The sequence below is a fragment of the Sphaerodactylus townsendi genome, linkage group LG08 (genome assembly GCF_021028975.2).
Source record: "Sphaerodactylus townsendi isolate TG3544 linkage group LG08, MPM_Stown_v2.3, whole genome shotgun sequence".
NCBI lineage: Eukaryota > Metazoa > Chordata > Lepidosauria > Squamata > Sphaerodactylidae > Sphaerodactylus > Sphaerodactylus townsendi.
This window is the reverse complement of record NC_059432.1, coordinates 11,143,198-11,170,994: the sequence shown is the minus strand read 5'-3', so window position 1 is coordinate 11,170,994 and position 27,797 is coordinate 11,143,198. Positions and strand designations below refer to the sequence as shown.

General features: G+C 63.5%; 1 protein-coding gene across 1 annotated transcript in view; it reads right to left on the bottom strand.

Moving 5' to 3' along the window:
- Nucleotides 1-9,086: 9,086 nt before the first annotated feature.
- Nucleotides 9,087-27,797, bottom strand: part of LOC125438290 (mannose-binding protein-like) — a 35,981-nt gene continuing 17,270 nt past the window's right edge. Inside the window, exon 4 of the mRNA XM_048506632.1 lies at nt 9,087-10,100. Within this exon, the coding sequence (XP_048362589.1) occupies nt 9,724-10,100 (377 nt within the window). The 3' untranslated portion in view covers nt 9,087-9,723. The remainder of the gene's footprint in view (nt 10,101-27,797) is intronic.

Sequence of the window (27,797 nt, the reverse complement as noted above, 5' to 3'; positions counted from 1 at the left end):
ATTCATAGATCTCAGACCTAGTTTGTTTTTTCAACACCAACTTACTTGTGTCCTCCATATTCCAAATTGAACCGCCTCTTGAACAATGAGGATCCCAGGCAGTTGAAAATGGTGGCCAAGTTCCTGCTCGATATTGTAAAATAAGTTTCTGGCGCTCCTTTTATTTACTTATTTACTTGAAGTTTGTACTGTATGAACTATGAGCAATTGTTTTACCCCGTCAAACTCAGGATCATATTACTGCACAGTTTTATCTGTATTTTCTCTTGATGCCTAATAAAGGTCTTTGAAGTATCTGATCAAGGCCCACCCAACCTGAGAGGAAGGGTAGGGTGGGGGAGAGGGGGTCCATTATCTGGTTGAGGTTTATCCACCCTTTGGGGAACAGTACTGAGAGGGGGAAGGGGCCGGTCATCGGGTTGAGGCCCACCCACCCTGGGGAGAAGGGTAGGGAACACTTTTAAGTTTCAGAACAGGGACAAGTTTACAAAATAATAAATTACATCATGGACTCTCATTCAAGTCATGGGCTTTGTTTAACCCATGTCTCTGGCTCAAGCAAGAGAAGGTTTTACACTTAGTATGGTCCAAGAGCCTGGCATGCCGCTATAGTGCCGTGAGAACAGCAGACACAATCTGACAGGCCCTGACTAGAACTATTCCGTTATTCGCAAAAACGGATCAGGAAAATCTCCAATGAAATTTAGACAGAGCCAATCAACGAACAAAACGCTGGAAACCCCTCTTTGGAAAGCTTTTGAAGCTGATTCTTCCTTTGTCCTTTCGAGGAAAGCGGTCACTGCTGTTGCACAGTGTGTAAGATGTAGCTGCTAGTTTGTGGCTAACTCCTTTGGCAGCCATTTCTGGTGGCCATTTTGTGCCTTCACCCACCATGCTATATCAGAACTTCAAAGGGACCCGCAGAGACCCCTGGTATGAACAAATAAATACCAATGCAGCAAGAAAATGTCCACAGGTGAGGAGGGAACTTCTGATCCCTCCCCAAGCTTTTCTTGAGAATCCCCCATTACTCTGAAACCTCGACGTTTCTGGGGCACTTTGGGATGCTGCAGGAGGGAGAAATCTGCAAAAAATCCCCCTTGCATGCACAGAAATTCTAAGCAGGATTGACGCCGTTAAGCACTGCAAAGGAACAGAAAAGGCGCCTGTGAATTACCACGAGGCGGAGTTGCTGATCGGGGTCGGGGTTGGAATGAGCCCAGCTGGCACTGCCCAGACAAGGGCGGAACTGGAAAGGGAGCCACTGTGGGAAGGGGCAGCGTCACCGGATGAAAGGAGGAGCGAGCCGAGGCTTTAAAGGGGCTTACCCTCCTTTGTTCAGGCCATGTGCTCACCGGCCGACGATTTGCCCACCCACCTCACCCCTACTTGCCATATTGTAATGCATGCTGCTATGTCGCCCAGCCTAGTTAGGTGGCGGTTTGGCTGCATGGGTGACTGATCTGGAAGGGGCAAGGGGAAGGGGGCTAGGGAGGCGTGCCTTCCCCTTGGGAGCGGCAACAGCGACAAGAAGCTGCCACCCTGTTGAACTGGGCCCGAAAAGGTACATCTCTGGCCAGGAAGGCCGCTTGACAGAGCCCCACAGTAGATCGAAGCTCGGGACCAGGCACCCGCCCTGCTGAGCTGTGGCACGTACCCGCATGACCAGCTCCAAATTACGTGCTTAGCCTCACGCTTCTGCTCAATAAAATGGCTATGGCCAATTTATTACCCCAGCAATGGTGTGATGTGTATCATTATAGAGGGGCCTTGCACAAGAAGTGATCCACCCTCGGGCAGCAACTGATGGTTACACCAGAGTTCAGTCTGCTCACAAGGGTATTGGTAATTCAAAAAGATCACACTGTGGCTAAAGAACATGCTATCTCCTTTTATGGTTTTATCTGTTCCAGCCCTAGGCTGAGTTGTCAGTAATCCGAGACAGCCACAAATTGGGAATCAGTGTACCAACTCAGGAAATGACATCATTATTCTACATCAATTATGGCTCCTTGAAGCTCCTCCATAGGGAAGTGTGCCTATGTTCCTTTCCCCGGGAGAACTGCCAAAGTTATCACTTATTTCTCACAACTGCTGCCCTTGATTTGTTTATTTGAAGATTACCTACGTGTTTCAAGTCCACCAGCTGTTCCATGCTGAGGACGGTATTACAAAAAATACACATTAGGCTGCTGAAGGAAAGACAAAAATGAAAGCTAGCAGCATTTATGTTAACACCTGGTAGAATAATAAAAGCCCCTTGAATCACATAGGATCACACTGTGAGCTTAAACGCCTGCTGATAAAAGAAAAACCTTCAACTGTTGAAAAGGGGCCAAAATCAAAGACTAACGCTTTGAATTCCACAAACGGCAAGTCCACAAAAGGCAACTTATCACTGATGCCTCAAACATAACCAAGCTACCAATGACTAAATAAATTATTTCAAATATTTGGAGGCCCGCTTTTTTCCCAGCATAGGGACACAAGATGGGTTACGACCAGAGGTGGGATCCAGCAGGTTCTCACCAGTTCCCGAGAGTGGGTTACTAATTATTTGTGTGTGCCGAGAGGGGGTTACTAATTGGGTCTGCTTTTCTGTTAGAAATTCCATTAGGTCCAAAAATCATGAAGTCCTGTTGTTTCCTATGTGGCTGGTTAGCGAAGGTAGAAAACAGGATAATTCTCCCTGTTGGGCTGTTTTAAAAACATGTTTTAGAAATATGGTAAAGTTCCTTGTTTAAGGAAAGTATCCTTCTTTTGATTTCTAGAAACAAAGTTAAGTATTTGAAAGTATTAAGTATTTGACAGGTAGTCAAATAGAGGAGAAGTAGTTGTTTCTGTTGGCAGTAGACGATAGGACTTGCTATAATGAGTTTAAATTATGGACAGAAAGATACCAGCTGGAAATTAGGAACTTTTTTTTACAGTAAGAGTTTTTTTTACAGTAACAGAGAAATTATTAATGCCCCACCGCCTGAATGCCCGCCCACGCCCCCGTCGTGTCCCGCCCAGCCTCATTGGCGCTACGCCACTGTTTGAATCCCACCACTATGGGGACCTGTTACTAAAATTTTAGGATCCCACCACTGGTTACAACTCATTAGTTGGGCTTTGATTCCTGTCTAACTGCTGAAAGTCTTCCTTATTGTCTCAGGAATTTCTTCGCAAAGAATGAGGAAAATAAACCCTTTTTCTTCAAGAAGGATCAACAGCAACCAGCTGTTTACAGGACTAGAGTGTATTCGTACAGAGAAATGGCAGTCCTTCAAGTATCTGTGAATAGGTTTAAAGAATGTTCGCACCTTAAACTGAACCTTGGATCAAACAAGAAACCAGTGCTAAGATCTGCATACTGGCATTACATGAACAGAACAGGTTATGTTGCTGGGTGACCTTGGACTAGTCCCATTTCTCTCCAAACTCTCTCAGCCCCACTTGTAGGGAGAGGAAGGGAAAGGAGTTTGTAAGCCCCATTGAGTCTCCTTATAGGAGAGAAGGGGGGAGGAGTATAAATCCAACTTCTTCTTCTTCTACAGTGGAGTTGTAGAAGTTGTAGCCCACATCTTCTGTTAGCTCCCATTGGAAACAATGGAGGGTATGGCACCAACTTTGGGAGTGCATAACTTTGAACTCCCTGAGCTAGACCTCACCAAACCTGGGTGATAGCATCAGGAGAGTCTCCTGAAACATCCCTGAAATGTTGGTGCTGCTAGCCTACAACCTGCGCCCTCTGCAAACCAAAAACAGAAAAACACTGAAAATACAAAAAATCCCACAAGCGAACCTGCAGTTTTTGCGCCCCCCCCCCGAAGGGGGCACCCTGGGCAACTGCCCACTTCGCCCAATGAAAGAAACGCCTCTGACTGTTTGGAAGATTTTTCTAGCTGTTGTCTAAGCTGTATTTTGGGGCTGTATTTCCACATTTTAGCTTAATTTTTTTTTAAAAAAACTAGTAAAATAGGAAATTGGGTTTTGAATTTACATAATCATAATCACAAGTTCTCCAACTTTGCTCTCAGCTCTGTGCTCTCATTTATCCTAAAGCTGCACAAAGAATGTTCTGACTATTGGGGGTTTTTTTGCAAGGAATTCCTCAGGAAGGTCCATTAGAGCCCTAGCTGTGTGAAAGTCCTCCACTTGAACCACATGAACAAGTTTAGTTTAATGTTAATACAATGAAAATAAATGCCAAAAATGGCCAACAGGAAGTCTCCACAATGCCTGAAGGCTGGGAAAGAAAAGCACCAGTCAGTCTTGGTGTTATGTAAGACAACACCACTCACACAAACACACAGAGAACTGTTTGATCAGGCAGCAAAGTGTTCAGTACACATCAGGGTCATGCTGATAGTAGTTTCTTAGGGGGGAAAAAAAACCACATGACGGAACGAATCAAGTGCCCTTCAGGACTCCTCCCTGAAATTCTTTGGTACCTTTTTGAAAATACTTCCTTCTTTGTAGTACAATCAGCAGACAGCCATGAGCAGGAGAATATTGTTTCAAGCCACCTGGAGTTTCACGGCTTCTTTTCTTTGCACTGCTTACCCAACGGGTTTAAGTTTCTTGGTGCCACAATAGGCACCATCAGAGGGAGGCAGGAGGGCCAGGAGAACCCATTTTCCGCCGATTCCACATCCGGAAGCAGCTTCCAAGATCTAGGTCAGGCCTTCCCTCCCAGCATTTATAACATAATCTATATCAGGGGTCTGCAACCTGCAGCTCTCCAGATGTTCATGGACTACAAATTCCATCAGCCCCTGCCAATTGGCCATGCTGGCAGGGGCTGGTGGGAATTGTGGATTCATAGTTTTATCCTGAAAGCCGCAGGAGCAGACCTATTCGTGGTTCTGAGAGAACTGTGACTAGCCCAAGGTCACCCAGCAGGTTTTATGTGGAGGAGCTGGGAATCAAACCTGGTTCTCCAAATTAGAGTCCACTGCTCTTAACCACTGCACCATACTGGCCATGCTGGCAGGGCTGATGGGAACTGTAGTCCATGAACATCTGGAGAGCCGCAGGTTGCAGACCCCTGATCTATATTCTCTGTAATGTACAGAACAATCAAGAGGCTTACCATTTTTGGGGAGGGGGGGAGTTCTAACAAGATGCCATAAAGAGAGGGAGGGGCAGACAGATGTAACTGACTGGAGAACATACCTACAGGTACTCTCAAAAGTTGGGGGTTTTGAAGGAGGACAGATTCGGGAGAAAAATCTGCAAGAGCTGGGGAACTTGGCATGTTGGGAGGAAGAGGCAGCAAGTGAGACCTCCTCTCTTTATTCTGAGGGCCTAATAGATTCTGGGGAAGTGGCCCAGGGAGGGCCAGGAGTGTTGACCCCGACAACAGGGGCACCACAACTGATACGATTGTAACAAATTGTACATTATTGAGTTTTTGTGTATGTATATATATGTGTGTGTGTATATATGTATATATATATGTATAGACTGTAAGATGGTAAAGGTTAGAATGTTTCTTTTTTGAGTTTAGAGGTATGTAAACCTAGCTGGAAGTCCTTTTTTCATGTTTCCCTCCCTCCTTCCTTCCTTCCTTCCTTCCTTCCTTCCTTCCTTCCTTCCTTCCTTCCTTCCTTCCTTCCTTCCTTCCTTCCTCCCTCCCTCCCTCCCTCCCTCCCTCCCTCCCTCCCTCCCTCCCTCCCTCTCTCTCTCTCTCTCTCTTTCTTTCTCTTTCTTTTCTCTTGGGATCTCTTGCTTAATTGCTTATAAATGATTGTATTATGAATTGTATGATAATGAACTACCAATAAACTTTAAAAAAAATAAAAATGAAAAAAAAACCCCTGATACGATTGTTTTACGATGGGGACAATTTGTGAATGTACGTGAATTTATGTATGTACAAGCACTCCTTCTCTCTTGCGAAAAAGTTTGCATTCATTCACATGAACCAAGCACCTATAACCTTCATTGTTGTGTATCCAGCCATTGAGGTTTCGGTAGTTGTGAGGGTGACGTCAGCCGAGAGAGTTATATTTCAGTGAGTGCATGCATAGTTTCTGACCGCTCAGCCTAATGTATTACTGCGGAAGCTGTCCATGTAAATAAACCATGTTTTTACTTTGGTGCTTGGCTGATGATTGAGACTTAATGACTGGAGTTGAAGGTGGGATTGCAGACACTAGACTTTTGAAGCCTGTACCCCTTTGAAGGAAGTAGACTTGAGGTCGAAGTGGAAATTATGTCTTTTCAGGGCCATATGGAAGAGTTCAACCCAGCATGTCCAAGCAAGTGGGAAAGCTATGAAGCAAGGCTGGAGTTTTATTTGACTGCAGTGGCATAGTGGTTAAGAGCAGGTGCACTCTGATCTGGAGGAACCGGGTTTGATTCCCCGCTCTGCCGCTTGAGCTGTGGAGGCTTATCTGGGGAATTCAGATTAGCCTGTGCACTCCAACACACGCCAGCTGAATGACTTTGGGCTAATCACAGTTCTTCTGAGCTCTCTCAGCCCCACCTACCTCATAGGGTGTTTGTTGTGAGGGGGGAAGGGAAAGGAGTTTGTAAGCCCTTTTGAGTCTTGTGACAGGACAGAAAGGGGGGATATAAATAGAACTCTTCTTCTTCTTCTTCTTCTTCTTCTTCTTCTTCTTCTTCTTCTTCTACTACTACTACTACTACTACTACTACTACTACTACTACTACTACTACTACTACCACCACCACCACCACCACCACCACCACTACTACTACTAATGGGGTCAGAAAGAAACATGCAGTGTTTTTTAAGCGTTTGTGGAGCAGAGACATTTGACCTAGTTCTGTCCCCGCTAGCACCAAGGAAGTTGGCAACAGCCACGAAGATATTTGGGCTGTACCGAGAGAACATTTCATTCCCCAACCCTCAGAAATAGCAAGGAGGAATGCATTTTGCAAGTAAAATCAGGCCCCTATGGAAGGTATATAGGGGCAGGCATGCTGGGGAAATGAAATTGATTCACGTAATTGACCCAACAGTTATGTTTTCAATGCAAATCATTTTTATTGTTAAGAAAACAATAGCAAAGAAAGCAACAACAAAGAAATTGTTAAGAAAGCAATAACAAAAATAACGCTACAGAAAAAGGGGATGAGTATTTCCCGACGTCTTCTGCCTCAAGTATAAGCATAATTAAAAATTTACCACATGCTGTCTAGTTACGGCCGTAGGATTGATTCTTAATTATTATTGCTAATAAAATCCACTCTTTTCTCTATTAGGTCTGCTGCAAGAGACACAACCACACACACACACAGAGGAAGCCCAAGTGCTGAGGAGGTGGGTAATTTTTTTAAAATGCTGCAGAGGTAACTGCTTCTGAAACAACATTATTTAAAACTGCAGAGCCAGTCAGATCACCAGTGGCCAATCATAAGCCTTCCTAAGGAAGAGTCCCACCTACTTTCTAGAAACTCTTGGTGTCATAGCACCCATGGGTACCATGTTGGAGACCCTGATCTAGGCACAAGGGCTGCAGTCAAATGTCATGATAAGCTGAAATTTGCCACTAAAGGCATGCCACAAGTTGGTTGCATGGGGCCGTAAGATTCCATCTTCCCTCTCTCTTCTTTTATGGCACAAAGTAGGAACACAGATACCTGGCTCAAAATGTGAATGTTTCCTATTCAGTGGGATTATTTTCATTTGGAGAGTGCGCATCTCTGGGCCACTGCTACACAGCTGTATGTTTATAAGTACAGATGGGCCTCACAGTGTAGACTGGGCCGGAAGAGAACCCTGTCCATTCAAAAATATATGGATGTTGCTTCACACATTTGGTATAAAATGACTCTTCTGTTAAGAAATCGAGAACTGTAATAGACGTAAGCCATAAATTAGATATAGTAAGCTTGAAGGCTTTTAGAAGTTATCTAACATTCAGTTGAAAAGATCCCAATCCCTCATCAAAGCACTGTTCTCCGTAAGCAAGGATTCTCCAGATGGTTTCAGTGCTAGTTTATCACATTTTACACTTGTTTAAAGCAGGAATTGTTTTATTAGAAGTTCTCCGCTGGGAATTGAAGGCATGCGCGAGTATGGTTATCTTTGTGAAATAGCTACTTAGCATGATGTTTGAATGCAACCCTAGACCTGACATTGCATTGCTGAACGAAGGCTGGGGAGAAACTGTTCATTTTCCAGAATGAAAGGCGATACAAGGATCATGTTTGTTTAAAACATTTCTATCCCACCCTTCTCAAAAGCTCAGCGTGGCTAAAAAGGATTAAAACCCAAATTTGAACATGGACAGACATAAACTCAGCTGAAGTATTGTGAAGTCTTCGGCTTGTTCTAGCAGTATGATATACATTTATCCCAGTGATTCCAACATTTACTAGCTTTTTGTGCTATTCTGTTGGTGACTGGATTAGGGGCAATAGTGGAACAAAAGAAATATCCTGCTTTGCTTGTGATATTTTCCAAAACCAAGCTAAATTCATGGAAATAAAAGGGAAATGTCTACCCTTTACATCTCTGAATCAAAAGGGCTAACAACTTAACCTTTTCTATCGACAGCTGTGAATTCGGAGGCTGTAGTCAATAGTACCAATAGTTCGGAGTCACCAATATGGGGCCCAGAAAGTGTTTTTAGAAAATAGATGGAGCCAGGTGGACTTTTGCTCAGCAAGGCTTTTAATTGGCTATTGAAGATTTAATGGGCTGTGCAGATTTTTAAAATCATTACTTTGACAGCAATTGCCGCTACAACACAACGGTCTTAACTGTATAACTGAGGGAAGCGGCAGAGCCATTGATCCCTCCTCTTTCGGCAGCCATTTTGTGATAGTATTTTGTGACTACACCCCCCCCATACTCCATCTGAATTCCAAAGAATCCTTAGAATTATGACCAAAGATGGTGGGCACAATCACAAAATGGCTGCCATGGGAGGTGGGGCCAGGCACAAAATGGCCCTTTTCTCACAGAAACTTTAAAATATTTTGAGGTAGGATATAAAACATTTCCTCTGAGGAGTTCTGCATTGTTTCCCCCCAAAATGTTTTATTTACAGCTCAAAACTTTTAAAATGCATCCTCTTTTCTAGCAATTATTTTGGCTGAAACGTTTTTTTTTTAAAAGGCTTCATTTGTGTGCTGTCTCTTTCGTGAGCTCACTCCTGGCCTGCAGAGGCACCTTACCCTGTTTTGGAGCATTTCAGAGCATATTGGGGGTCGGTGGTGGGGCTGAATCTTCACAGCATCAACTACAGAAAAACCCAGGGAATTGCAGCACAATGCTATGAAGTATAGAAGCACCGATTTGATCATGCATTGGGGGGGGGGGGGGAAGCAGGGAAAAACAGAAAATGGCAGCCAGGAATCATTTCAGGGGAGTAAGTGTGAACCAAAGGGGGGGGGGTCCTGAAACTGTTTTGCAAACATTTGACTAATCTTTTAGGAGATTGGCGTGGAAAGGGAGTGAGGGGGTGAGGGTATACAATTTAGACAGAAGTTCTGTTTAATATGATGTCATTTGTGCATTTAAGAGCAGGTGCCCCACTGGCCCCGCCCACTTTCTCAATGCACTTGAAAGGTACCAGGAACGATGTCATTGGACGCTGTGTTGCCCACAGGGGCAATGATGGGGAACTCCAGTCTAGGTGAGCTACACAGGGATGGGTTGCTTTCTCATGCTTGGGAACCTCACTTTCTCTTACCCGCCTGAAACGTTTCCCTGCGCTAAACCACGCGGAACCCTGAAATGTCGCTCTCTTTAGAAACAGGTCAGAATTCACAAATAATTAGACCTTTCTGCTCACAGCTGTAGTCATTCCACTGTGCAGTTTCGGGTGTGATAACAACACAGTCCTCCGTTCCTTTGTAGTTATTGGGCTCTCCTTTTTCCCAGTTGGTGTACTCTAATGCCTTTCCGTTTTCGTATACAAAGTGGCCCTCTGTCTGGAGGTAATTTACATCGAGGAACGCAAACTTGGCACCTCTCTTTGCTAGTTCCTGAACAGCGGCATTCTCGTCGGCATTCTTGGGGCAAGCCAGGGCAGCTCCAGCTTTCGCACACCGGGCTCTGCCGTTAGCAAAAGTGTCGTGCTGGTGGGTTGAAATGAAAGTCTTCTGTCCGACTGTCAGCCCCTGCAGTAGCACCACTGGGTGCAGAGAAAAGAAGTACAGGTAGCGAAAAACTCTTTACTTTTTTTCTAATCCGTCCCCATGACTGCATCCTTCACACCAACCCTCTCCAGTGGGCCACAAGGAAGAGCGGCACAGATCTGACAGGGGGTGTAGGCTAAGGATGGGGCTTGGGGCAGGGGCGTAATGCCCATTGGGCAAGGTGGGCATCTGCCCAGGGCACCACCTCATGGGGGGCATCAAAATGCAGGGTTCGTTTTTGGATATTTTTAGTGGTTTTCCATTTTTGCCTGCAGGGGGCGCAGTTTTTAGGTTAGCAGCACCAAAATTTCAGTGTGTCATCAGGAGACTGTCCTTATGGTGCTGATATGTCTAAAAATGCACCTCCTGCAGGCACCAATGTCCTGGTGCAAAAAAAAATTGGTCGTGGTGGAGTGGCTGCCCATGGGGGGCCATCCAACTCAGGTTTTGCCCAGGGCTACAGTTTGCCTCGTTACGCCCCTGGCTTGGGGTGTCATGTGAGGTGGGATCTCACGGTGCTGACCGAATGGTTAAACTCACAGCGTCTTACCTTGTTTGTAATCGTTACATTCATCACGAAGCTCCCGGAATATGGACTCCAGATAAAATATTTGCCGCTGGAAGATGTCAGTGGCTAAGGGAAAGAAATACCGTTGGGAATAGCATACAGTGGAACCTCGAATTTCGTTGACCTCGAATTTCGTCGGTTTCTAATTTCGTCGATTTCCCCCCTCTGAAAATTTGTCTCTAATTTCGTCGATCGCCTCTAATTTCGTTTGGTGCAAGAATGCGGAGAGTGAAACTAATTGCCCTTTCCTTTCATAATGGGGCCAAAGGGACTGCTGAGGACTTCCGAGAACAGAGCTACTGTGCAGTATTGAGAGTTTCTGTTGTGAGAAAGCTTACTTAGCGCCAGGTAATTAAGTGATGTGCATGGGGGGGGAGGGGGTGCAACCTTTGCCTGCTTTGTGGCACGTTCATTTTGCCTCCTTTGACATGCAGTGCTCAGTTGTGTGTGGGGGGGGGGAGACGGGGGCCCTTCTGGAGAAAGTGAAGTGGAGAAAGTAAAGTTTTGGCTCATTTTAGTTAGTGTTGTGTGGGGCAGCTTTTTGAAAACCAAAAGGGTGAACTTTTTGGCTCCTTTAATTAGGGTGTGTGTGGGGGGCAAAAGAGCTGAAAGTGAAACTAACTTTTTCGTAATGGGACCAAAGGGAGCTGCCAGCAGCCCTTCCAAGAGAAAGGCCAGGAACACTATTTCAGTGAAAAAAGAAATCATTGGAAAATACGAAAGGGGCATTAGGATTGCTGAACTGGCCCGCATGTATGGGAAGTCGCCATCCACCATAAGCTCCAGCATAGCAAAAAGGGAAGCAATTAAAACGGACCGTCTCACCCCATATGTCCCTGGTGGGCCTCTGCGTTCTGCTGAGGCCAACTTGCTGATGATCCCTGGCCCCTCTGTGATGCGGCTGGCCTCTGCCCGGGCCAGGGCTTTTACGGCCCTGGCCCCTGCCTAATGGAACACACTTCCACCAGCGGTGCGGGCCCGGCGGGATCTTAGTGATTTCCGCAGGGCCTGTAAGACCGAATTGTTCCACCGGGCTTTTGGGGAGGCCAGCTGCGGATTGGATGTCCCTGTGTTGCGTGCTGTACCATCATTGGCACTACTGGTGTGACATCTTTCGGTATCGTCTGTCCCCTCCCGGCCTTGGGACTGGGAGCCATCATTAGCATTAGTATTATTAATATTGTTTTACTGGGTTTTAGAATGCTGCTTATTCTGAGTTATGTATTTTAACTACTTATCACTTATTTATTGTGCACATTGTTTTAGTTGTGATTTTGTTGTACACCGCATGAAGCCCTTCGCCGAGGGGTGGGGCGGTTTATCAAAATTAATCGTGCTGCTTAACAACAACAACAACAACAACAACAACAACAACAACAACAACAACAACAACAACAACAACAACAACAACAACAACAACAACAACAATAATAATAATAATAATATGTAATAATATGTATGTAATATGTAATAATAATAATAATAATAATAATAATCAGCTGCAAAAGGCCACCCTACTCGGCTCTGCACGCATTGTTGATAGATACATCACACAGTCCTAGATGCTTGGGAAGTGTCCGACGTGTGATGTAATACAAAATCCAGCATATTGATCTTGTTTGCTGTGTATAACTGTTTTGTATAATAATAATAATAATAATAATAATAATAATAATAATAATAATAATAATAATAATAATAATAATAATAATAATAATAATAATAATAATAATAATAATAATAAAAATAAATGTGGCAAAAAGAAGAAGAAGAAGAGTTTGGATTTATATCCCCCCTTTCTCTCCTGCAGGAGACTCAAAGGGGCTGACAATCTCCTTGCCCTTTCCCCCTCACAACAAACACCCTGTAAGGTAGGTGGGGCTGAGAGAGCTCCGAAGAACTGTGACTAGCCCAAGGTCACCCAGCTGGCGTGTGTGGGAGTGCACAGGCTAATCTGAATTCCCCAGATAAGCCTCCACAGCTCAGGCGGCAGAGCTGGGAATCAAACCCGGTTCCTCCAGATTAGATACACGAGCTCTTAACCTCCTACGCCACTGCTGCTCCTATGCTTACAAAAAGGAGATCATAAGCAATTGAAGATGTGGAACAGTTGTTGCTAATTTGGATAAACAAGAAACAATTGGATGGGGATTCTGTTTCTGAGGGGGATATCTGTTTCATATGTGAAAAGGCCAGATTGCAGTATGCAGATCTTATTAAGAAAATGCCTGTGAGCAGCACAGGTGAACTTAGTGATTTTAAGGCTAGCAGCGGCTGGTTTGAAAAATTCAAAAGGCGCACTGGCATACACAGTGTCACTCAGCATGGAGAGGGTGCCAGTGAAGACAAGTCTGCTGCAGAAAATTGGTTGAACTGGGGAAGTCCTTGGGGTTGGAGGTGACTCGTGAGGATGTTGAAGAGTTAAGAACATAAGAACATAAGAACAAGCCAGCTGGATCAGACCAGAGTCCATCTAGTCCAGCTCTCTGCTACTCGCAGTGGCCCACCAGGTGCCTTTGGGAGCTCACATGCAGGAGGTGAAAGCAAGGGCCTTCTGCTGCTGCTGCTCCTGAGCACCTGGACTGTTAAGGCATTTGCAATCTCAGATCAAAGAGGATCAAGATTGGCATTTGCAATCTCAGATCAAAGAGGATCAAGATCACTACAGGTACTAATTTTCTGCCCCCAAGCATTTCCCCTCTACTCTAGCCAAGCTCCTTACAATATACACTGTACCTCTTCATCATTTAAAAGCATTCTTTATGATACTCTCCCACCTTCTGAATGGGATATAAAGACCAACAAATCTCCATTTCTACTCAGGTCGGGTGAAGGGAGCTTTGACTCTTAAAAGTTTCTACTTTGAGAATCTGTTTGGTCCCTAAAGTGCTTTGGGAACTAAATCCAGCTGTTCTATGAATGAATGACCTCCAAAACGTCCTACTAGAGCCCATGGTTAAGAACAATGGACTCTAATCTGGAGAACTGGGTTTGATTCCCCACTCCCCCGCATGAAGCCTGCCGGGTGACCTTGGGAAAGTCACAGTTCCCTCAGACCTCTCTCAGCCCCACAGACCTCACAAAGAGTGGGGAGAGGAAAGGAAAGGCGTTTGTAAGCCGCCTTGAGTCTTCTTACAAGAGAGAAAGGTGGGGCAGAGCTTCAAAACTCTCCTCAATCTTCTCTTGGTGGATGACCACAGTGAGAGCTCACCACTGAGGAGCGTCAAGATCTTCAACTTGAGGTGCAACACACAGCAGATGAAGCAGTTGCTTCAGATCAGGAGGAAGAGGCAGGGGGAAATGTGCCTTCTTCAGAAATTAAGGGACTGTTAGGCATGTGGGGGAAGATGCAGGAGTTTGTGGAGAAAAATCACCCGGACAAAGCTGTGGCAAGTCGTGTGTGCAACTTGTTCAATGACAATGTCTTGACCCACTTTAGAAAAATCTTGAAGAGGCGGCAGAAACAAACCTCTTTGGACACCTTTTTTTGTCCACCGTGGGTCTGAATGTGAACCTGGTCCTAGTGCCAAAAGATCAAGAAGGGAAGAAGGGAAATGACCCCAGAATGTGTGCATAAGGCAGAGTTTCTTTCCATAGAATAAGTTTCTGCAGGTTAAATGTTCGTGTTCAGGTTGAATATTCATCTTAAATGTTTGAAATGGCCTTTTAATCATGTGAAGCTGTCTTTTATATTCAGTAAACACTGTATTTTTACTCAAAAAGTTGTGTTTTTGCCATTATTTTTGGGTGCTCAGAACGAATTAACTGGATTTGCATTGATTCCTCTGGGAAAGTTCGCCTCGAATTTAGTCAATTTCGAATTTAGTCGATGGCTTTCGGATGGATTATCGACGAAATTAGAGGTCCCACTGTAGTTCAGCACTAAAGATTCAGTTTTGTTCCTTATTGATTTTAACCCAGCTGCAGGAGAGGTTCAGCCAAAGGCTGCCTGCAAGATTCGTGGTATCCCATTCCTTGGAGATTTGTCTGATAGGCATTTGCTGTACTACATCCTATCCTGCCCTGAGGCATGTCGCCACAGTGTTGTCTGTGCAAACGAGGCAGAAAACTCCTCACAGGCCAATTACCCACCAGCGCCAAGGGATGCAGTGGGACAGGAATTTTGTTAGGCAGAAATGGAGCTACCGTTGCACTGGGCATGCCTGGGGGGCGGGAAATCTCCCCCGTCTACCCATGGTGGCCCCCCGCATATACTTACATTTGTGAAAGAGTGCAGGCTGGAGAAGTAGCCTGTTTCCTTCAGGCTGAAAATGGCCTGGTGGGAACTACACTTCCCAGGAGACCTTGTGAGCCCCAGGGTCTCATGGGAAGTGTAGTTCCCATCACACCGTTTTCAGCCTGAAGGGAACAGGCCACTTTTCCAGGTTGAAACTAATGTAATGGGGGGCATCTGGTGTTAGGGCAAGAAATCGTGTTCCAATGTACTTCCTGTTGGCAGCGCACCAAGAAAGGAGGCGAGTCAGGGCAAGATTTCCTGTCCCAACTTGGTTGTGGGTGCTTCTCACATTCCCCCAGGAAAGCAAGAACACTTCTGGTGTGACTTTTCACGCCAGAGCGGGGCAGACCCAGGAAAGGCTGGCAGTGCGTAATCAGCCACGTTTTGCCTCCAGTTTGTGGATACAGAAGACCTAGAGACGACTTCTTTTTCCAGTGAAATCTGAGAATCTAGGACAGTAAATTTATTCACAAAGTTTCCCACATAAATAATTCGGGGCCTGGAATCTGTGTCTTTTAATGTCATGTTAATGTCATTACTTAGGCTTTTCTTCAGTTCTGTTTTTGGGTTTCTGTTCACTTCCACAACCCTAATTCCAATGCATTGTTTATTGAATGTCAAATCTGTCCATTGTATTGACTCACTCTCTGTACTATATGTGACATTCAAGTGAGAAACATGGGCTACAGATAATGTCCATAAAAAGATGCAACCCTACAAAAGGCATTACTATAGGTCAAATGTTACAGAAGGTTAAATGTCCCACCTGTCCATTGTATTGACTCACGCTGTGTAATCTGCCTTAAGTCCAAGTAAGAAACGGGGATTATAAATTATGTAAATAAATTAAAAAGTGGAACCCTACAAAAGGCCTTACTATAGGTTAAATATTAAAATTTGAAATGGTGCAGTAATGGCTATGGGGAACAAGCTTCATGAAAGAGTTTTTTGTTGAAAATGATTGCGGAGGGAGAGTTATTTTTAAGCCTTTCACTACCAGCCTGGTTGCCATTACGTTTCTTGCCATATGATGGAGACTCTAATGCTAGAACAACCGACTGTCAAACAAATAGGATATCTTACCTGGTGTTTCTCCTTTTTCTCCTTTTTGACCTTTATCTCCCATTGCGCCCGGTCGGCCGGCAGATCCAGCCTCTCCAGGGAAACCCGGTCGGCCTCTCATGTCGACCGCTAGGGTTGGACAAAAAAAAAGGCCAAATGCCTGTGGGGTTTCATTCCTTCAAACACCAAGCAACCAAGAGAAAGCTGTTTTATATCATCACCATGATGGCTGCCTTCCTGTGGTAATTCATGTGCCACAGGACTGCTTTAATTTTGTAGGTTTCTGTCCCGGGTTTCAACCCAAAGACCATTCATAGCAATGACAGTGTAAATCAAAACAAATATAAAAACAGCGTCATAGTGTCATGCTCCCTGGATGGTTCAATAACGAGACTCTGTGTTCAGATAATTTCTTTATAATGAAACAGCTTCCGGAAAAAGTCTTTAGACTTCTAGTGCCAGAACAACGGACTGTCTAACAAATAAGATATCTTACCTGGTGTTTCTCCTTTTTCTCCTTTTTGACCTGGAGCTCCCATTGCGCCCGGTCGGCCGGCAGGTCCAGCCTTTCCAGGGAAACCCGATGGGCCTCTCACGCCGACCCCTAGGGTTGAACCAAAAAAAGAGGCTAAATGCCTGTGGGGTTTCATTCCTTCAAACACCAAGCAACCGAGCTCTTTTATAGCATCACCACGATAGCTGCCTTCCTGTGGTAAGTCATGTGCCCCAGGACTGCTTTATTTTGTAGGTTTCTGTCCCAGGTTTCAGCTCAAAGACTGTTCAAAACAAGTACAAAACAATGTCATAGTGCAGTGGTGGCGAACCTATGGCATGGGTGCCACTCGGAGCCTTCTTTGTGGGCACGCGCGCCATTGCCCCAGTTTGGGCACTCGGCAGTGGCATAGCATCAAGGAGGAGAGGGGTGCGCCACGCATTGGGTGTGTGCCCCTGCGGGGATGTGGCAAGGGCATTCCAGGGGTGTGACAGGGCTGTTTTGGGGGATTCCAGGAAAGGGCAGGGGCAGGCAAGGGTGTGGCAGGGGCACGTGCCCCGGACGCAGTTTTCCCTTGCTCTGCCCATGGCACTCGGTCTCTAAAAGGTTCGCCATCACTGTCATAGTGTCATGCCCCCTGGACGGTTCAATAACGGGACTTTGTGTTCAGATGATTTCTTTATTATGAAACAGCCTCAGGAGAAAGCAAAATGTAGGGTCGAAACAACCTACATTCCACACTACTGACAGAGCTACAACGGCAGGTACCTCATACACCAAGGCATTGCATGGGAAGCAAAAGTACAGAGAGTGAGAAAGGACAATCACAGTAATTAGGAGGGAGGGAAGAAGAGAAGAGGGGTGGGGGGGGGGGGGGGTGGGGGGGGGGGGGGGTGGGGGGGGGGGGGGGTGGGGGGGGGGGGGGGTGGGGGGGGGGGGGGGTGGGGGGGGGGGGGGGTGGGGGGGGGGGGGGGTGGGGGGGGGGGGGGGTGGGGGGGGGGGGGGGTGGGGGGGGGGGGGGGTGGGGGGGGGGGGGGGTGGGGGGGGGGGGGGGTGGGGGGGGGGGGGGGTGGGGGGGGGGGGGGGTGGGGGGGGGGGGGGGTGGGGGGGGGGGGGGGTGGGGGGGGGGGGGGGTGGGGGGGGGGGGGGGTGGGGGGGGGGGGGGGTGGGGGGGGGGGGGGGTGGGGGGGGGGGGGGGTGGGGGGGGGGGGGGGTGGGGGGGGGGGGGGGTGGGGGGGGGGGGGGGTGGGGGGGGGGGGGGGTGGGGGGGGGGGGGGGTGGGGGGGGGGGGGGGTGGGGGGGGGGGGGGGTGGGGGGGGGGGGGGGTGGGGGGGGGGGGGGGTGGGGGGGGGGGGGGGTGGGGGGGGGGGGGGGTGGGGGGGGGGGGGGGTGGGGGGGGGGGGGGGTGGGGGGGGGGGGGGGTGGGGGGGGGGGGGGGTGGGGGGGGGGGGGGGTGGGGGGGGGGGGGGGTGGGGGGGGGGGGGGGTGGGGGGGGGGGGGGGTGGGGGGGGGGGGGGGTGGGGGGGGGGGGGGGTGGGGGGGGGGGGGGGTGGGGGGGGGGGGGGGTGGGGGGGGGGGGGGGTGGGGGGGGGGGGGGGTGGGGGGGGGGGGGGGTGGGGGGGGGGGGGGGTGGGGGGGGGGGGGGGTGGGGGGGGGGGGGGGTGGGGGGGGGGGGGGGTGGGGGGGGGGGGGGGTGGGGGGGGGGGGGGGTGGGGGGGGGGGGGGGTGGGGGGGGGGGGGGGTGGGGGGGGGGGGGGGTGGGGGGGGGGGGGGGTGGGGGGGGGGGGGGGTGGGGGGGGGGGGGGGTGGGGGGGGGGGGGGGTGGGGGGGGGGGGGGGTGGGGGGGGGGGGGGGTGGGGGGGGGGGGGGGTGGGGGGGGGGGGGGGTGGGGGGGGGGGGGGGTGGGGGGGGGGGGGGGTGGGGGGGGGGGGGGGTGGGGGGGGGGGGGGGTGGGGGGGGGGGGGGGTGGGGGGGGGGGGGGGTGGGGGGGGGGGGGGGTGGGGGGGGGGGGGGGTGGGGGGGGGGGGGGGTGGGGGGGGGGGGGGGTGGGGGGGGGGGGGGGTGGGGGGGGGGGGGGGTGGGGGGGGGGGGGGGTGGGGGGGGGGGGGGGTGGGGGGGGGGGGGGGTGGGGGGGGGGGGGGGTGGGGGGGGGGGGGGGTGGGGGGGGGGGGGGGTGGGGGGGGGGGGGGGTGGGGGGGGGGGGGGGTGGGGGGGGGGGGGGGTGGGGGGGGGGGGGGGTGGGGGGGGGGGGGGGTGGGGGGGGGGGGGGGTGGGGGGGGGGGGGGGTGGGGGGGGGGGGGGGTGGGGGGGGGGGGGGGTGGGGGGGGGGGGGGGTGGGGGGGGGGGGGGGTGGGGGGGGGGGGGGGTGGGGGGGGGGGGGGGTGGGGGGGGGGGGGGGTGGGGGGGGGGGGGGGTGGGGGGGGGGGGGGGTGGGGGGGGGGGGGGGTGGGGGGGGGGGGGGGTGGGGGGGGGGGGGGGTGGGGGGGGGGGGGGGTGGGGGGGGGGGGGGGTGGGGGGGGGGGGGGGTGGGGGGGGGGGGGGGTGGGGGGGGGGGGGGGTGGGGGGGGGGGGGGGTGGGGGGGGGGGGGGGTGGGGGGGGGGGGGGGTGGGGGGGGGGGGGGGTGGGGGGGGGGGGGGGTGGGGGGGGGGGGGGGTGGGGGGGGGGGGGGGTGGGGGGGGGGGGGGGTGGGGGGGGGGGGGGGTGGGGGGGGGGGGGGGTGGGGGGGGGGGGGGGTGGGGGGGGGGGGGGGTGGGGGGGGGGGGGGGTGGGGGGGGGGGGGGGTGGGGGGGGGGGGGGGTGGGGGGGGGGGGGGGTGGGGGGGGGGGGGGGTGGGGGGGGGGGGGGGTGGGGGGGGGGGGGGGTGGGGGGGGGGGGGGGTGGGGGGGGGGGGGGGTGGGGGGGGGGGGGGGTGGGGGGGGGGGGGGGTGGGGGGGGGGGGGGGTGGGGGGGGGGGGGGGTGGGGGGGGGGGGGGGTGGGGGGGGGGGGGGGTGGGGGGGGGGGGGGGTGGGGGGGGGGGGGGGTGGGGGGGGGGGGGGGTGGGGGGGGGGGGGGGTGGGGGGGGGGGGGGGTGGGGGGGGGGGGGGGTGGGGGGGGGGGGGGGTGGGGGGGGGGGGGGGTGGGGGGGGGGGGGGGTGGGGGGGGGGGGGGGTGGGGGGGGGGGGGGGTGGGGGGGGGGGGGGGTGGGGGGGGGGGGGGGTGGGGGGGGGGGGGGGTGGGGGGGGGGGGGGGTGGGGGGGGGGGGGGGTGGGGGGGGGGGGGGGTGGGGGGGGGGGGGGGTGGGGGGGGGGGGGGGTGGGGGGGGGGGGGGGTGGGGGGGGGGGGGGGTGGGGGGGGGGGGGGGTGGGGGGGGGGGGGGGTGGGGGGGGGGGGGGGTGGGGGGGGGGGGGGGTGGGGGGGGGGGGGGGTGGGGGGGGGGGGGGGTGGGGGGGGGGGGGGGTGGGGGGGGGGGGGGGTGGGGGGGGGGGGGGGTGGGGGGGGGGGGGGGTGGGGGGGGGGGGGGGTGGGGGGGGGGGGGGGTGGGGGGGGGGGGGGGTGGGGGGGGGGGGGGGTGGGGGGGGGGGGGGGTGGGGGGGGGGGGGGGTGGGGGGGGGGGGGGGTGGGGGGGGGGGGGGGTGGGGGGGGGGGGGGGTGGGGGGGGGGGGGGGTGGGGGGGGGGGGGGGTGGGGGGGGGGGGGGGTGGGGGGGGGGGGGGGTGGGGGGGGGGGGGGGTGGGGGGGGGGGGGGGTGGGGGGGGGGGGGGGTGGGGGGGGGGGGGGGTGGGGGGGGGGGGGGGTGGGGGGGGGGGGGGGTGGGGGGGGGGGGGGGTGGGGGGGGGGGGGGGTGGGGGGGGGGGGGGGTGGGGGGGGGGGGGGGTGGGGGGGGGGGGGGGTGGGGGGGGGGGGGGGTGGGGGGGGGGGGGGGTGGGGGGGGGGGGGGGTGGGGGGGGGGGGGGGTGGGGGGGGGGGGGGGTGGGGGGGGGGGGGGGTGGGGGGGGGGGGGGGTGGGGGGGGGGGGGGGTGGGGGGGGGGGGGGGTGGGGGGGGGGGGGGGTGGGGGGGGGGGGGGGTGGGGGGGGGGGGGGGTGGGGGGGGGGGGGGGTGGGGGGGGGGGGGGGTGGGGGGGGGGGGGGGTGGGGGGGGGGGGGGGTGGGGGGGGGGGGGGGTGGGGGGGGGGGGGGGTGGGGGGGGGGGGGGGTGGGGGGGGGGGGGGGTGGGGGGGGGGGGGGGTGGGGGGGGGGGGGGGTGGGGGGGGGGGGGGGTGGGGGGGGGGGGGGGTGGGGGGGGGGGGGGGTGGGGGGGGGGGGGGGTGGGGGGGGGGGGGGGTGGGGGGGGGGGGGGGTGGGGGGGGGGGGGGGTGGGGGGGGGGGGGGGTGGGGGGGGGGGGGGGTGGGGGGGGGGGGGGGTGGGGGGGGGGGGGGGTGGGGGGGGGGGGGGGTGGGGGGGGGGGGGGGTGGGGGGGGGGGGGGGTGGGGGGGGGGGGGGGTGGGGGGGGGGGGGGGTGGGGGGGGGGGGGGGTGGGGGGGGGGGGGGGTGGGGGGGGGGGGGGGTGGGGGGGGGGGGGGGTGGGGGGGGGGGGGGGTGGGGGGGGGGGGGGGTGGGGGGGGGGGGGGGTGGGGGGGGGGGGGGGTGGGGGGGGGGGGGGGTGGGGGGGGGGGGGGGTGGGGGGGGGGGGGGGTGGGGGGGGGGGGGGGTGGGGGGGGGGGGGGGTGGGGGGGGGGGGGGGTGGGGGGGGGGGGGGGTGGGGGGGGGGGGGGGTGGGGGGGGGGGGGGGTGGGGGGGGGGGGGGGTGGGGGGGGGGGGGGGTGGGGGGGGGGGGGGGTGGGGGGGGGGGGGGGTGGGGGGGGGGGGGGGTGGGGGGGGGGGGGGGTGGGGGGGGGGGGGGGTGGGGGGGGGGGGGGGTGGGGGGGGGGGGGGGTGGGGGGGGGGGGGGGTGGGGGGGGGGGGGGGTGGGGGGGGGGGGGGGTGGGGGGGGGGGGGGGTGGGGGGGGGGGGGGGTGGGGGGGGGGGGGGGTGGGGGGGGGGGGGGGTGGGGGGGGGGGGGGGTGGGGGGGGGGGGGGGTGGGGGGGGGGGGGGGTGGGGGGGGGGGGGGGTGGGGGGGGGGGGGGGTGGGGGGGGGGGGGGGTGGGGGGGGGGGGGGGTGGGGGGGGGGGGGGGTGGGGGGGGGGGGGGGTGGGGGGGGGGGGGGGTGGGGGGGGGGGGGGGTGGGGGGGGGGGGGGGTGGGGGGGGGGGGGGGTGGGGGGGGGGGGGGGTGGGGGGGGGGGGGGGTGGGGGGGGGGGGGGGTGGGGGGGGGGGGGGGTGGGGGGGGGGGGGGGTGGGGGGGGGGGGGGGTGGGGGGGGGGGGGGGTGGGGGGGGGGGGGGGTGGGGGGGGGGGGGGGTGGGGGGGGGGGGGGGTGGGGGGGGGGGGGGGTGGGGGGGGGGGGGGGTGGGGGGGGGGGGGGGTGGGGGGGGGGGGGGGTGGGGGGGGGGGGGGGTGGGGGGGGGGGGGGGTGGGGGGGGGGGGGGGTGGGGGGGGGGGGGGGTGGGGGGGGGGGGGGGTGGGGGGGGGGGGGGGTGGGGGGGGGGGGGGGTGGGGGGGGGGGGGGGTGGGGGGGGGGGGGGGTGGGGGGGGGGGGGGGTGGGGGGGGGGGGGGGTGGGGGGGGGGGGGGGTGGGGGGGGGGGGGGGTGGGGGGGGGGGGGGGTGGGGGGGGGGGGGGGTGGGGGGGGGGGGGGGTGGGGGGGGGGGGGGGTGGGGGGGGGGGGGGGTGGGGGGGGGGGGGGGTGGGGGGGGGGGGGGGTGGGGGGGGGGGGGGGTGGGGGGGGGGGGGGGTGGGGGGGGGGGGGGGTGGGGGGGGGGGGGGGTGGGGGGGGGGGGGGGTGGGGGGGGGGGGGGGTGGGGGGGGGGGGGGGTGGGGGGGGGGGGGGGTGGGGGGGGGGGGGGGTGGGGGGGGGGGGGGGTGGGGGGGGGGGGGGGTGGGGGGGGGGGGGGGTGGGGGGGGGGGGGGGTGGGGGGGGGGGGGGGTGGGGGGGGGGGGGGGTGGGGGGGGGGGGGGGTGGGGGGGGGGGGGGGTGGGGGGGGGGGGGGGTGGGGGGGGGGGGGGGTGGGGGGGGGGGGGGGTGGGGGGGGGGGGGGGTGGGGGGGGGGGGGGGTGGGGGGGGGGGGGGGTGGGGGGGGGGGGGGGTGGGGGGGGGGGGGGGTGGGGGGGGGGGGGGGTGGGGGGGGGGGGGGGTGGGGGGGGGGGGGGGTGGGGGGGGGGGGGGGTGGGGGGGGGGGGGGGTGGGGGGGGGGGGGGGTGGGGGGGGGGGGGGGTGGGGGGGGGGGGGGGTGGGGGGGGGGGGGGGTGGGGGGGGGGGGGGGTGGGGGGGGGGGGGGGTGGGGGGGGGGGGGGGTGGGGGGGGGGGGGGGTGGGGGGGGGGGGGGGTGGGGGGGGGGGGGGGTGGGGGGGGGGGGGGGTGGGGGGGGGGGGGGGTGGGGGGGGGGGGGGGTGGGGGGGGGGGGGGGTGGGGGGGGGGGGGGGTGGGGGGGGGGGGGGGTGGGGGGGGGGGGGGGTGGGGGGGGGGGGGGGTGGGGGGGGGGGGGGGTGGGGGGGGGGGGGGGTGGGGGGGGGGGGGGGTGGGGGGGGGGGGGGGTGGGGGGGGGGGGGGGTGGGGGGGGGGGGGGGTGGGGGGGGGGGGGGGTGGGGGGGGGGGGGGGTGGGGGGGGGGGGGGGTGGGGGGGGGGGGGGGTGGGGGGGGGGGGGGGTGGGGGGGGGGGGGGGTGGGGGGGGGGGGGGGTGGGGGGGGGGGGGGGTGGGGGGGGGGGGGGGTGGGGGGGGGGGGGGGTGGGGGGGGGGGGGGGTGGGGGGGGGGGGGGGTGGGGGGGGGGGGGGGTGGGGGGGGGGGGGGGTGGGGGGGGGGGGGGGTGGGGGGGGGGGGGGGTGGGGGGGGGGGGGGGTGGGGGGGGGGGGGGGTGGGGGGGGGGGGGGGTGGGGGGGGGGGGGGGTGGGGGGGGGGGGGGGTGGGGGGGGGGGGGGGTGGGGGGGGGGGGGGGTGGGGGGGGGGGGGGGTGGGGGGGGGGGGGGGTGGGGGGGGGGGGGGGTGGGGGGGGGGGGGGGTGGGGGGGGGGGGGGGTGGGGGGGGGGGGGGGTGGGGGGGGGGGGGGGTGGGGGGGGGGGGGGGTGGGGGGGGGGGGGGGTGGGGGGGGGGGGGGGTGGGGGGGGGGGGGGGTGGGGGGGGGGGGGGGTGGGGGGGGGGGGGGGTGGGGGGGGGGGGGGGTGGGGGGGGGGGGGGGTGGGGGGGGGGGGGGGTGGGGGGGGGGGGGGGTGGGGGGGGGGGGGGGTGGGGGGGGGGGGGGGTGGGGGGGGGGGGGGGTGGGGGGGGGGGGGGGTGGGGGGGGGGGGGGGTGGGGGGGGGGGGGGGTGGGGGGGGGGGGGGGTGGGGGGGGGGGGGGGTGGGGGGGGGGGGGGGTGGGGGGGGGGGGGGGTGGGGGGGGGGGGGGGTGGGGGGGGGGGGGGGTGGGGGGGGGGGGGGGTGGGGGGGGGGGGGGGTGGGGGGGGGGGGGGGTGGGGGGGGGGGGGGGTGGGGGGGGGGGGGGGTGGGGGGGGGGGGGGGTGGGGGGGGGGGGGGGTGGGGGGGGGGGGGGGTGGGGGGGGGGGGGGGTGGGGGGGGGGGGGGGTGGGGGGGGGGGGGGGTGGGGGGGGGGGGGGGTGGGGGGGGGGGGGGGTGGGGGGGGGGGGGGGTGGGGGGGGGGGGGGGTGGGGGGGGGGGGGGGTGGGGGGGGGGGGGGGTGGGGGGGGGGGGGGGTGGGGGGGGGGGGGGGTGGGGGGGGGGGGGGGTGGGGGGGGGGGGGGGTGGGGGGGGGGGGGGGTGGGGGGGGGGGGGGGTGGGGGGGGGGGGGGGTGGGGGGGGGGGGGGGTGGGGGGGGGGGGGGGTGGGGGGGGGGGGGGGTGGGGGGGGGGGGGGGTGGGGGGGGGGGGGGGTGGGGGGGGGGGGGGGTGGGGGGGGGGGGGGGTGGGGGGGGGGGGGGGTGGGGGGGGGGGGGGGTGGGGGGGGGGGGGGGTGGGGGGGGGGGGGGGTGGGGGGGGGGGGGGGTGGGGGGGGGGGGGGGTGGGGGGGGGGGGGGGTGGGGGGGGGGGGGGGTGGGGGGGGGGGGGGGTGGGGGGGGGGGGGGGTGGGGGGGGGGGGGGGTGGGGGGGGGGGGGGGTGGGGGGGGGGGGGGGTGGGGGGGGGGGGGGGTGGGGGGGGGGGGGGGTGGGGGGGGGGGGGGGTGGGGGGGGGGGGGGGTGGGGGGGGGGGGGGGTGGGGGGGGGGGGGGGTGGGGGGGGGGGGGGGTGGGGGGGGGGGGGGGTGGGGGGGGGGGGGGGTGGGGGGGGGGGGGGGTGGGGGGGGGGGGGGGTGGGGGGGGGGGGGGGTGGGGGGGGGGGGGGGTGGGGGGGGGGGGGGGTGGGGGGGGGGGGGGGTGGGGGGGGGGGGGGGTGGGGGGGGGGGGGGGTGGGGGGGGGGGGGGGTGGGGGGGGGGGGGGGTGGGGGGGGGGGGGGGTGGGGGGGGGGGGGGGTGGGGGGGGGGGGGGGTGGGGGGGGGGGGGGGTGGGGGGGGGGGGGGGTGGGGGGGGGGGGGGGTGGGGGGGGGGGGGGGTGGGGGGGGGGGGGGGTGGGGGGGGGGGGGGGTGGGGGGGGGGGGGGGTGGGGGGGGGGGGGGGTGGGGGGGGGGGGGGGTGGGGGGGGGGGGGGGTGGGGGGGGGGGGGGGTGGGGGGGGGGGGGGGTGGGGGGGGGGGGGGGTGGGGGGGGGGGGGGGTGGGGGGGGGGGGGGGTGGGGGGGGGGGGGGGTGGGGGGGGGGGGGGGTGGGGGGGGGGGGGGGTGGGGGGGGGGGGGGGTGGGGGGGGGGGGGGGTGGGGGGGGGGGGGGGTGGGGGGGGGGGGGGGTGGGGGGGGGGGGGGGTGGGGGGGGGGGGGGGTGGGGGGGGGGGGGGGTGGGGGGGGGGGGGGGTGGGGGGGGGGGGGGGTGGGGGGGGGGGGGGGTGGGGGGGGGGGGGGGTGGGGGGGGGGGGGGGTGGGGGGGGGGGGGGGTGGGGGGGGGGGGGGGTGGGGGGGGGGGGGGGTGGGGGGGGGGGGGGGTGGGGGGGGGGGGGGGTGGGGGGGGGGGGGGGTGGGGGGGGGGGGGGGTGGGGGGGGGGGGGGGTGGGGGGGGGGGGGGGTGGGGGGGGGGGGGGGTGGGGGGGGGGGGGGGTGGGGGGGGGGGGGGGTGGGGGGGGGGGGGGGTGGGGGGGGGGGGGGGTGGGGGGGGGGGGGGGTGGGGGGGGGGGGGGGTGGGGGGGGGGGGGGGTGGGGGGGGGGGGGGGTGGGGGGGGGGGGGGGTGGGGGGGGGGGGGGGTGGGGGGGGGGGGGGGTGGGGGGGGGGGGGGGTGGGGGGGGGGGGGGGTGGGGGGGGGGGGGGGTGGGGGGGGGGGGGGGTGGGGGGGGGGGGGGGTGGGGGGGGGGGGGGGTGGGGGGGGGGGGGGGTGGGGGGGGGGGGGGGTGGGGGGGGGGGGGGGTGGGGGGGGGGGGGGGTGGGGGGGGGGGGGGGTGGGGGGGGGGGGGGGTGGGGGGGGGGGGGGGTGGGGGGGGGGGGGGGTGGGGGGGGGGGGGGGTGGGGGGGGGGGGGGGTGGGGGGGGGGGGGGGTGGGGGGGGGGGGGGGTGGGGGGGGGGGGGGGTGGGGGGGGGGGGGGGTGGGGGGGGGGGGGGGTGGGGGGGGGGGGGGGTGGGGGGGGGGGGGGGTGGGGGGGGGGGGGGGTGGGGGGGGGGGGGGGTGGGGGGGGGGGGGGGTGGGGGGGGGGGGGGGTGGGGGGGGGGGGGGGTGGGGGGGGGGGGGGGTGGGGGGGGGGGGGGGTGGGGGGGGGGGGGGGTGGGGGGGGGGGGGGGTGGGGGGGGGGGGGGGTGGGGGGGGGGGGGGGTGGGGGGGGGGGGGGGTGGGGGGGGGGGGGGGTGGGGGGGGGGGGGGGTGGGGGGGGGGGGGGGTGGGGGGGGGGGGGGGTGGGGGGGGGGGGGGGTGGGGGGGGGGGGGGGTGGGGGGGGGGGGGGGTGGGGGGGGGGGGGGGTGGGGGGGGGGGGGGGTGGGGGGGGGGGGGGGTGGGGGGGGGGGGGGGTGGGGGGGGGGGGGGGTGGGGGGGGGGGGGGGTGGGGGGGGGGGGGGGTGGGGGGGGGGGGGGGTGGGGGGGGGGGGGGGTGGGGGGGGGGGGGGGTGGGGGGGGGGGGGGGTGGGGGGGGGGGGGGGTGGGGGGGGGGGGGGGTGGGGGGGGGGGGGGGTGGGGGGGGGGGGGGGTGGGGGGGGGGGGGGGTGGGGGGGGGGGGGGGTGGGGGGGGGGGGGGGTGGGGGGGGGGGGGGGTGGGGGGGGGGGGGGGTGGGGGGGGGGGGGGGTGGGGGGGGGGGGGGGTGGGGGGGGGGGGGGGTGGGGGGGGGGGGGGGTGGGGGGGGGGGGGGGTGGGGGGGGGGGGGGGTGGGGGGGGGGGGGGGTGGGGGGGGGGGGGGGTGGGGGGGGGGGGGGGTGGGGGGGGGGGGGGGTGGGGGGGGGGGGGGGTGGGGGGGGGGGGGGGTGGGGGGGGGGGGGGGTGGGGGGGGGGGGGGGTGGGGGGGGGGGGGGGTGGGGGGGGGGGGGGGTGGGGGGGGGGGGGGGTGGGGGGGGGGGGGGGTGGGGGGGGGGGGGGGTGGGGGGGGGGGGGGGTGGGGGGGGGGGGGGGTGGGGGGGGGGGGGGGTGGGGGGGGGGGGGGGTGGGGGGGGGGGGGGGTGGGGGGGGGGGGGGGTGGGGGGGGGGGGGGGTGGGGGGGGGGGGGGGTGGGGGGGGGGGGGGGTGGGGGGGGGGGGGGGTGGGGGGGGGGGGGGGTGGGGGGGGGGGGGGGTGGGGGGGGGGGGGGGTGGGGGGGGGGGGGGGTGGGGGGGGGGGGGGGTGGGGGGGGGGGGGGGTGGGGGGGGGGGGGGGTGGGGGGGGGGGGGGGTGGGGGGGGGGGGGGGTGGGGGGGGGGGGGGGTGGGGGGGGGGGGGGGTGGGGGGGGGGGGGGGTGGGGGGGGGGGGGGGTGGGGGGGGGGGGGGGTGGGGGGGGGGGGGGGTGGGGGGGGGGGGGGGTGGGGGGGGGGGGGGGTGGGGGGGGGGGGGGGTGGGGGGGGGGGGGGGTGGGGGGGGGGGGGGGTGGGGGGGGGGGGGGGTGGGGGGGGGGGGGGGTGGGGGGGGGGGGGGGTGGGGGGGGGGGGGGGTGGGGGGGGGGGGGGGTGGGGGGGGGGGGGGGTGGGGGGGGGGGGGGGTGGGGGGGGGGGGGGGTGGGGGGGGGGGGGGGTGGGGGGGGGGGGGGGTGGGGGGGGGGGGGGGTGGGGGGGGGGGGGGGTGGGGGGGGGGGGGGGTGGGGGGGGGGGGGGGTGGGGGG